Genomic DNA, 10,216 nt, shown 5'->3' on the forward strand with positions numbered 1-10,216 from the left:
TCGATATTTTAAATTATTTATTTATTTTTTAATGTTTAATTTACTTATTTTTAGTATTTTATTTTTAAAATATATTTCTTTAGTATTTAATTAATTAGTTATAAGGTTAAAGTTGTCAATTTATTAGCAAAATTTTAACTGAAGGGGTTTTGTGAAAGAGAATTAAAACTTGAAGGGATGTTAGTGTAATGATTCAAATGTGAGGGTGCTTTGTGAAAACTCGATAAACCTCATAGAGTGTTAGTGTAATTAATTTAAAATGTTCATAAAATTAAATTAGTATAGCCTACGTAATTTTTTTTAAAGTTACTTTAAGGAAAAAATTATCCTAAATTCATTTTTTAGTAATCTCAGGTTAAAAATTTAATCCAAATAGATTAGAGGAAAAAAACTATTTCTGGGTTAAAACCTAAATTTTTTGAATTAAAAATTTTAGATTTTGACCCAAGGGTTGAAGATGATCTAACGGAGTAGGAGGATGTGGTATTTTATTTTCTTTTTTGGAATAAAAAAAACTGGGAGATGTGGCATGTTAATGAGTAATGATCATAATTATTAACAGAAACATGTACATGCATGCGTGAGAAGTTAAATTATTTTATAAAAAAAAAAAGTCTTGTTAATTGATTTGCCCCTTAAGATTGTCATTTAGTCTTACTTTACCTCTTGAAATTAGTTTTGTCTTACTTTTCTCCATAAAATTGTCATTTTTGTCACAGTTATTCTCAATTCACCTCATTTTCGTCTATTCCATCAAATAAACGTTAAATTAAAGGTAGCATGACATTTTAATTTTGACAGAACTCTTTGAATCCAACTTTCTGCTAAAACAATCCCAATTTACAATCCTTAATCACATATGGCACTTCAGAAAACATCTACTCCTTGTCAAGTCTCATGCAATCCTCGATGATTAATCCGGGTAAACAACATGACTACGTTCTAGTATAATCATCAGACAAACAACTCATTAATTATGAAGGATCGACATTGTTCCAAAAAGATACACCTCGATGATTAATACTATAGCTAGCTTCTCAATCAACCATCCATCAATGTCCTTCAGAGAAAAAGGAAGACAAAAAAGGTGAAAAAAGCTAAAGAGATGTAGAAAGAAGCCGCTAGTAAATTATGACCGTTAGCCACACACTTATCTTGTTCCGCATCTCCCAGCATTCCCCACATTTTCGAATTTTAAAATTCCAAAAACAACTTTGTAGCCGTTGAAGTTGGAAAGCTCTGGCTGTAGCACCACCACCAAGGTCAAGGCGGAGAAAGAAGCAGCAGCAGCAGCTTCGTTTACCCTTAGCTCTCCCCCTCTTTCTCTCTAATCTCTACGATCCCCCCTTTTTTTTATTTCCGTGTTCAAATTCTGTTGCCTGGTTCAGATTTTCGGAGCTCAATTTTGGAAACAATGAAAGGGGTGAAAGGGAAGTTGATGAAGAAGTTGAAGTCAGTCGGACCGATTGGAATTGGGTACCTGAAACCGCAAGATCGAGTTCTTCAGATAAATGCATCGGATGGATATGCGGATTCAAATCTCAACATTCAGACCCATAATTTCATTTCAAAAGAAACGGAGCAGCAGGAGAAGATCAAACGGTTAGAGAAGAATGTGACGGAGCAAGAGCCTGACATTATCGATGTCACCGAGCTTATGAGAGACCTAGAAGACGAAGAAGAGTCGCCCGATGGCGATTATATTGACATCAACGACAAGGAAAACGTTAGGCCTCAAACGAAGGCGAAACACCGAGTAGAGGGCAACAACAATTGGGTTACAACAGAGTCAAATTTGGAGGAAAACAGAGCTTCTGAAGCTTCAGAAAATCGAAGACAGACCCCTTTGTCGCAGATTGACATCTTGTCTTTCCGGAGACCGGACTTAAACTCCGGTAGCCTCTTCGACCCAAACCTACTGTTAGCCTTTCAGCAAGCGGTGATGGAATATATGAGGTTTACTTCAAATGAAGACGTAGAATCCATTTTTGTAGAAGCGCCAAATCCCGAGCCAGAGCAAGAGCCGCCTTCAAATGAAAACCCTCTATTAGGCTTCGAAGAAAAGTGCCCGCATGGTAGTTTGGAATCATCGGTAGTTCTCTACACTACAACCCTTCGGGGGATTCGAAAGACTTTTGACGATTGCAACAGCGTTCGATTTCTTTTGGAGAGTTTTCGGGTTGTGTTCTACGAGCGAGATGTGTCAATGCACATGGAATTTCGACAAGAACTTTGGAAGATTTTGGATTTCAAAGCACTGCCTCCAAAGCTTTTCATAAAGGGGAGATATATCGGGGGAGCAGAGGAGGTTTTGACACTTCATGAGCAAGGAAAGCTCAAGCCGCTTTTTGAAGGAGTGCCGATGGATCGGTCCATTGGCACCTGTGAAGCTTGTGATGGAGTTCGGTTTGTGATTTGCTTCCGATGCAGTGGGAGCTGCAAGCTCATTGGCGATAAGGGGCAGCCGGATAAGTGCCCCGAGTGTAACGAAAATGGGTTGATTATATGCCCCTTGTGTTGCTGAACAAACTTGAAATCTTGATTCTTGTTGTAATGTATGTAACTTGAAATTTTTTATTCTTTGTCTTCATCATATGTTTTCAAATTTGTTTTGGTAAAAATTCATGGATAATATATTGAGAGCAGATGTGCTTTGGAGAGGGAGTTTTCTGATTGTTTTAACAAATGCATGTAGTGATGAAACACAACAACAAAGCCTTATTATACTAAATGGGATTGGCTATATGAATTCTAAACGTCACTGCGCTCGGTTTTGTGCCACTACACTCGGGCTGAGGATTAGAGGTCAGAAAGTACCAAAGAGTGAATGTTTTCGTTATCTTGGATCTATCTTGCAAAGGAACAGAGAATTGGATGGAAACATCAACTATACAATACAAGCTAGATGGATGAAGTGGAAGAATGCATCAGATGTGTTGAGTTGCGACCATTGTATGCCACTAAAGTTGAAGGGAAAATTTCATAAGACAACAATAAGGCCAACAATGCTTTATGACATGGAATGTTGAGTGGTCAAACATCAACACATATACAAAATTAGTGTAGCGGAGATGAAAATATTTCATTGAATGTATGGGCACACGAGAAAGGATAGGATTAGGAACGAGGATATCCGAAGTAAAGTAGGAGTAACTGCAATTGAAGATAAAATGAGAGAAAATCGGTTAAGGTTGTTTGGACATGTGAAATGAAGACCTACAGACGCTCTGGTTAGAAGATGCGATTATGAAACAGAGGCTCAATGCCAAAGAGATAGAGGAAGACCTAGGAAGACTTGGAAAGAGACTCTAACAAAAGACTTAGAGTACTTGGATCTAACAGAAGATTTGACACAAAACCGAGTACAATGGCGTTCTATTAATCATACAGTCGACCCACTTAGTGGGATAATGCTTTGTGTTCTAGGATTCATATATACATTCAAATTTACTTAATGGGATAAGGCTTTGTTGTTGTGGTGGTGGTGGTGATGTTCATCTACCATGATCTGGATACGAGAGCTGAAGGAGCCAGTCAAGCACATCATCAAATGCAGGAAGGAGATTATCGAATCCGATCTTCAGTAATAAGAATTTTCAACTTTCTGGTAGCACACATGATCTTATGGCATTATATTTGGAAAGAATAGGGCAGTTGAGAGCCTTGATCGATCCTAAGGTCATCCCAAATCGACCTGGCTAAAGGGTCGTAGGTCAAAATATAGCCTTATTATATGAAAACTGTCTTCAACCGAGATCTAAGCCAAAAGGCTTGTGGGCCCCACCTGACCATAAACCAGCCACAAGGCCAGCGAGCTGGCCAAAGGAAGCTAGCAAGCCAGCCTGATTTGGGTAGCCCAGTTCACTTGGCGTTGTTGGTGTTGTGGGTCCCGCTCTGGTTTAGGTTGCGTTAACATGGTGTTGTGAGTTCTTGTGATTGTGACCGTTCATCGTACATCATGCAGTTAGAAGTCATTTTTAATTTTAAGTTTTAAATTAAATATAAATAGTACCTAATGAAAACTGATTGCACGATATACGATGAACGATCACGAAATTCCTGGGATCCCCAGAAAAAAGGATCATCGCTGGATCCTTTTCTCACGGAATCTAGTACCATTTTTTGAGGTACTATTATTTTATTTGTTTTTAATTTTAGGAAATTTTATTTGCAATCCGCATTTGGACGAGGTCCATGCTTTTCTTTTCTTTCAATATTTTTTCGATTTAATTTAATTTATTTCGATTTAATATGGTTGTTTAATTCAATTAACCATATTAATTTAATTAAAATAATAAATTATTGAGGGGGCTAAAAAATAGCCTCCTTCGGTTGGAGATACGTTTTTTGTCAAACGGGCTATATTTTGACCTATGGTCTTGTGGCCCCCTCAATTGGAGATAATACAATATAAGGTTTGTTTGGAAGTGATTTTAAAATAACAGAAAATGTTTTTTTAAAAAAAATATTTTATTCTTTAATCACATAATTAGTGATACTTACCGCATAACTATCTCCTCGAGTAGAGATTCCGTTATTTATTTCATTCACAAGTGTAATCATCTTTTGTTCGAAGCTCAAGTGCAATCCTCTAATGGAATCATATCCGCACTAAACGTAAATCTTCTCTTGTAGGCGATTTTTTCTTAGTGGGAAACCCACTTATACTCGTCTAGTGCTAAATGTGATATTTCTGTTTACTTGTAGAAGAAAAGTTTTAAGTTTAATTTTCATGATGGTGAGTTTGTGTTTAATTTTCAAGTAACCAATATTCTTTCAATACGTGGCCTAGGCAGTAAACTGTACATACATTTGTGTTTCGATTTTTGGGTAAAAGAATTCCAGCCCTAAAAAGGATATGACTGGAATTTCACTCATGCTTGTCAAGGGTGGGCATAGGCTATAAATCATCCTTAGCCAGCCCGATAAGATCGAGTTGAACCTATTTTCACCCAAGAAAATTGGCAAACCAGCCCACTCAAACTATTCTTAGGCAAGTTATGATGGGATTAATTACTTTCTTATCATTAATGTGAGTATAATTAATATAATCCAAAATGAATGTCATATTGGGCTTAAATCATATGAATTTGGTGTTGTAAAATCACTATTGTTACTTAATATTTAAAGCGTGTTAAAAATTTATTAAATTTTCTTTATGTATAATCTATTATAAAGTATATTTTAGGATTTTTGATATTTCAGTCAGTTTCAATTAGGTTCACAAAAAATGCTACTCTTACTACATTTGTACTATCTTTCTAATATAGACAACACCGATATTTCCTTACCTCTATTATAAATGTTGTACACACGTAATATGAAAAAGATATGATAAATATAGCATTACTCTTCGGTTAATAATACTATAACCCAATCCGGTTCAACCCTTGAAACGAGTGGTATGATTTTTAACCAAAAGTAAAATTTTGAAGTTCGCAACTCAACTAATTTCGGTTAAGATTGGTCGGTAAACCCGCTAAAATATCTGCCCCTAAATTGTTTGTTAGGGTTCAGTTGAACCGAGTACGGTGATGGAATATGTGATTGGTAGTGGTTACCAAATAAGAATCTGAGAGACATAATAATTACACTCTCAACTTTCAACTCAAATGAACATTAATCGTCTGCAAAGCATCCTCCTTCTCGGCACCACCACCCCCCACCGCCGCTTGCTTCCACCCCACTCGTTTATTTCCAGGTTCCTCTTCCAACTCCAATCTTATCACATTCTCTCTCTCTCTCTCTCTCTCTCTCTCTCTCTCTCTCTCTATATATATATATATATATGTATGTATATATGTATGTATGTATGTGCGTATTATATCGAATTTAAGCTTTGCAATTGCAATTGCAGGGCTTGGTTTTGTAGCGGCAGAAGCTTCAGAAATCCGTCCCACATGGAAACGGATGCTTCTTGTGACGCGGCGGTTGTGGGTGACTCCGACTTCCTGCTCAAGAAAATTGATGCTATTCGCGATGCCGGTCCCGCCAAACTTCAGGTTTGCCTCCTTCATCCCCTTCTTTCGCCTTTATTTTGTGTCCTAAACTGCAAAGAAGTAAGATAGTTTGGAGTGAAACTTTCTTCCATTGAAGGAAATTTAATGTGCACATAGAACTTTAGAGTTTTATTTATTTAATTAATTAATTTTTATGTCAGGTAATAGCAGATTTTGATGCCACCTTGACCAGGTACCGGGTCAATGGTTGCCGGGGACAAAGTAAGTTCCTTTTGTGTTCTTTGGACTCGATTCTGTTTGCAAGGTTTTCTTGTTTTCGATTTTCGTTGATAACGAGAGTAGGTAGTCATGGTCTTTTGCAGCAGGAGAATCCGGAATATGATACGAAAAGACAGGAATTGTATGAACATTATCATCCGTTAGAGTTCTCCCCGACAATTCCACTTGAAGAGAAAACTAAGCTTATGGAAGAATGGTAATTTCCCTTGTTATTTTTATCTAAAGGAGGGTATGCGGAGTCTAATGAATCTATATGGATACCTGCATTAGACGATTCTAGGTAGCCTCTTTTTGTCTGTTTTTCGCTTATGATCACCGAATTATCATGGATTGGTTCACCTGAAAGTTCATATTCATAGGAAGCTACCGCATGTTACCTCAGTTCCAATTATTGGATTTCAGATCACAGAAATACTGATTGCATGGATACAGGTGGGGGAAAACTCATGGACTCTTAGTTGAGGGTGGCGTTACATACGATGGAATAAAGCAATCTGTTGCTGACTCCACGATTGCTTTTAGGGAGGGTGTTGTAGAACTATTTGAGTTTTTGGAGGTAAGTTTTGTTTTATCCGACGACTATGTTAGTAATTCTTATTAGCGGAATACATAAAATTTGTCACCGGAAGGAAATAATCAATTGAAGATTTTGATATTCTTAGTGTTTGAGTTTATTCAGTGTGAACTAGTTCATGTTGGCAATTGTCATCTGATTTGTTCTCATTTGTCCCTTAATTTTATTTGTTCTTTTAATTAGGAAACAGAAAAACTTATTTTATTAAGCTCTGCTCATAATTTCCTACTATCCGCTTTTGCAGGAAAGAGACATCCCCGTTCTTATATTTTCTGCGGGACTTGCTGATATCATAGAGGAGGTTAGTTAAGTTTTGTGGCCATATTTCTTGTGTGTTCATTTCCAAGTTCCAGGTCTATTTCGCAACTTTCTTGTGCATTAATGTTTGCTCTTCTCATTGTTCCAGGTCATGCGGCAGAAGGTTCACAGACTTTTCAAAAATGTGAAGATTGTCTCCAATCGGATGGTATTTGATGATAACGGTCGCCTCGTAACTTTCAGAGGTATCCACTGATGATAAATTCTTCTCACACTAGAAAGACAAATCATTAAGATAATGTCTTAGTAAGTTAGTATGAATTATGGGAGCATAGGTTCTTGGTGTACACTAAACATTCATATCCTCTATCCTTCATATATTGATGCAAATTCTATTCATCATGATGAGGTAGTGAATTTGCATACTCTGAGTTTCAATTGACTTAATTTTTCAGGGAAGACAATTCATAGTTTGAATAAAAATGAGCATGCTCTTGATATGGCTGGTCCCCTTCATGATCGATTAGGTGATGTAGACGGGCCACCTTATGAGAATGCCTCAGTCAAGACCAGGTTAAATGTCCTGCTTCTGGGTGATCACATTGGTGACCTTGGAATGTCTGACGGTTTGAACTATGAGAACAGAATATCCGTGGGATTTCTGTAAGTCAATATTTTATTTTATTCCATACCCAAAATATATATAAAAAAATTAGGAGTTGTGAATCTAAGACTAACTTCTTTTGTATTTCAGTGCTCATGTTAATATATCTTGGAAGCAACTTCTTAGATAGTTTATGTAGAACGTGAAATGGATATATGTTGAGGAATATGCATTTTTCAGTTGTCTAGGAAAGTAAAGAGGCTGTTATTGTTTGGCCAAAATGAGTGGACACCTGCATATTACTGATTACTTTTACGTTCCATTGCTACCAACAATTAGAGGAAAGTTGCAACTGAAAAATATTTGTTTGTTTATTAAGTTCCAATGAAGTTAAAAATTAATTATTTTGCTGGAAAAAGAATAAATTAATTTACATTGCACATAAGTTTCTTTCATTTGTTTTTCTTAATAAATCTGATAATTTTGTCAAAGAAAATTTAATGGTGAGCCTTAAATCAGTTTAATTGTTGAACCATGTTAACTGCTGTTTCAGGAATGACAATGTGGAGAACTCTCTTGATGGCTATCGAAAAGCCTTTGATATGGTTTACCTGGTGAGCTGAATGCCTTGCAAAGTTTCTAGTTGCTTTCACTATTTTGGTTGACCATTTCTAGTTGTCAAAGGAATAGGAATGCTATTTTTCTTTCACTTGGCGTTTTAAGATTATCTTGTCCCTGGATAGTGTACCCTTTCAGCATCAACGATTCATAATGTTTGTTCGAAGCTGAGAGGATTCCTTCCTTGAAAAAAAAATTGAGATAGTAAATTTCTAAGTGTTTCAGCAAAGTTGTTAGATGTGGGAGATTCTTGTGAGTGTTAACCGGGATAGATAAGCTATGTCCTTGATTAGTATACCTTGGAAATTCTTGTGAGGGTTACTAGGATAAAAGTACGAACATAGCTAGTACACGTTTTCATCTTATTCCATGGTTTCCTGCAGAATGATGCACCCATGTGGGGAGTCGTAAAGCTTGTTTCGCAACTTTGTCCAGTTGGAGGTGATTGAGTGGCATGCTCTTATATTTCATTACTTCGAAGCGCCTTTCCTGCTTTTTTCGATTCATACCGATGGAAAGTTTTGGTAAAGTTTTCCTTCAATCTGCAAAAGCTTTTGCAGGATGCGACTTTTCATCTTTTCTCATCAATAGAATAAATATTTTCAATTGATGTTGCCCTTTTTTTCCTCGAACAATCTCTTGATGAAGCTCTGCGTTGGGAGCTGATAAACATCTGTAAATTGGCGCCGAAATAAGGAATCGGCGTCGATGCTTCATTCCGTTTGCTGAAATCAGTTTGCAATGTTTACAAGCGTATAGGATTTGGAATCATTTTTAACGTAAACTCTCCTACGATTTGAACCATTTAGACTCCGAACTTCTTGTATGTTTGCCAACACGTGAAATTGAAAAAAGTATGTGTTTCGCCTGGAAATTCATAATCAAATGCCTGAAAAATCTGGAAGGGGGACTAATCAACCTCATTCTTATTCATCTTCTCTTTCCTGGTTTATGATGTTGCGACTTTTATCGGTCCAAGTAAGTAAACATGTTAATTGAGTTATCATCTTTATCGTCCATTCATCTTGTTCATCTTTCGACGTTTCAGTTACGGTTTACTTTATCTGTTAAGATTTCTAAGTATTTGTTTACTCTCAAACCAAATGGTATGGCGTGTTCCAAACAGTAAGTCCATAGGATTGGCATGAGTGGATCGCATGAGTGGAGAGAGAGTTTAGCAAATACGCGAAGAAAGTAAAAACTGGTAAGATTTCTGTAATTAGAAAATTTGCATTTTGAATGATGAGTAGATTATTTAGATCTAATTCAACTGCCAACACTACCTCTATGTCCACTTTGAGTAGGATTCCAGACATAGTAAATGAGGAACAAAAATTAGAATTTCAAACGGATGAAAGCGTCTATTTTGGAGATTGGAATATCCCCAAAATATCCATTAAAAACATTTACAAAAAAAAGTGGTCAGTAGCTTCTTTTAGAAGTGAACATCATGTTAAAACAGTTGAAAAGGCTTATGCTCTCAGTAAAGAACATGTGACTTGTCAATTGTTCACACTAGAACAAATCAAAGTCCATAGAAAAGATGGTTACAATTACATTCACATAGGTCTAGTTTAGATCATAGTCAAACATTTAACAAGAAGAGGCCTCAATACCTTTATTTTGTTATGCCTTAGAGATGCAAGATTCACTGACTTCAGTGATAGCATTCTTGGAATGATCAAGTCAAATCCTTATAACAGACCAATTCACCCCAGATCTCACAATAAGCCTTTCAGATCCTCACATTGCTGAAAACACTCACATTAAACATAAAAACTTCAGGGTACCAGGTCCTTGAAGGAGTCCAACCATTAGCCTTAATTTTTAGAGTTTATTACAAAGTTACAGGAACAAACATGAATTTCCAAGCCTTAGTCAAAAGCCTTAGAGACCACACACTTTTAATACAAACCAATAAAG

At 36.4% G+C, this 10,216-nt stretch overlaps 2 protein-coding genes across 2 annotated transcripts; both read left to right on the top strand.

Annotated features, from left to right (window-relative positions):
* The first annotated feature begins 1,130 nt into the window (after positions 1 to 1,130).
* Positions 1,131 to 2,657, top strand: LOC137733330 (uncharacterized protein At3g28850-like). The gene has a single exon (XM_068472484.1). It carries the CDS (start codon positions 1,415 to 1,417, stop codon positions 2,522 to 2,524), a length of 1,110 nt encoding a protein of 369 aa, XP_068328585.1. The 5' UTR covers positions 1,131 to 1,414; the 3' UTR covers positions 2,525 to 2,657.
* A 2,881-nt stretch (positions 2,658 to 5,538) lies between these two features.
* Positions 5,539 to 9,018, top strand: LOC137735174 (uncharacterized). Its single transcript, XM_068474569.1, has 10 exons — positions 5,539 to 5,701; positions 5,858 to 6,002; positions 6,161 to 6,221; positions 6,303 to 6,435; positions 6,672 to 6,795; positions 7,058 to 7,114; positions 7,220 to 7,316; positions 7,527 to 7,734; positions 8,229 to 8,289; positions 8,677 to 9,018. Exons 1-10 carry the CDS (start codon positions 5,613 to 5,615, stop codon positions 8,740 to 8,742), a joined length of 1,041 nt encoding a protein of 346 aa, XP_068330670.1. The 5' UTR covers positions 5,539 to 5,612; the 3' UTR covers positions 8,743 to 9,018.
* The last annotated feature ends 1,198 nt before the right edge of the window (positions 9,019 to 10,216 follow it).

Source organism: Pyrus communis, chromosome 5 (assembly GCF_963583255.1).
Source record: "Pyrus communis chromosome 5, drPyrComm1.1, whole genome shotgun sequence".
NCBI classification, from domain to species: Eukaryota; Viridiplantae; Streptophyta; class Magnoliopsida; order Rosales; family Rosaceae; genus Pyrus; species Pyrus communis.

What these genes read in the sequence shown, in the direction of transcription:
- LOC137733330 (XM_068472484.1), top strand. Translation starts at nt 1,415, where the DNA reads ATGAAAGGGGTGAAAGGGAAGTTGATGAAGAAGTTGAAGTCAGTCGGA.
- LOC137735174 (XM_068474569.1), top strand. Translation starts at nt 5,613, where the DNA reads ATGAACATTAATCGTCTGCAAAGCATCCTCCTTCTCGGCACCACCACC. An exon ending in CAATGGTTGCCGGGGACAAA is followed by an intron (nt 6,222 to 6,302) that starts GTAAGTTCCTTT and finishes TAACGAGAGTAG; the next exon opens with GTAGTCATGGTCTTTTGCAG. An exon ending in ACTAAGCTTATGGAAGAATG is followed by an intron (nt 6,436 to 6,671) that starts GTAATTTCCCTT and finishes GCATGGATACAG; the next exon opens with GTGGGGGAAAACTCATGGAC.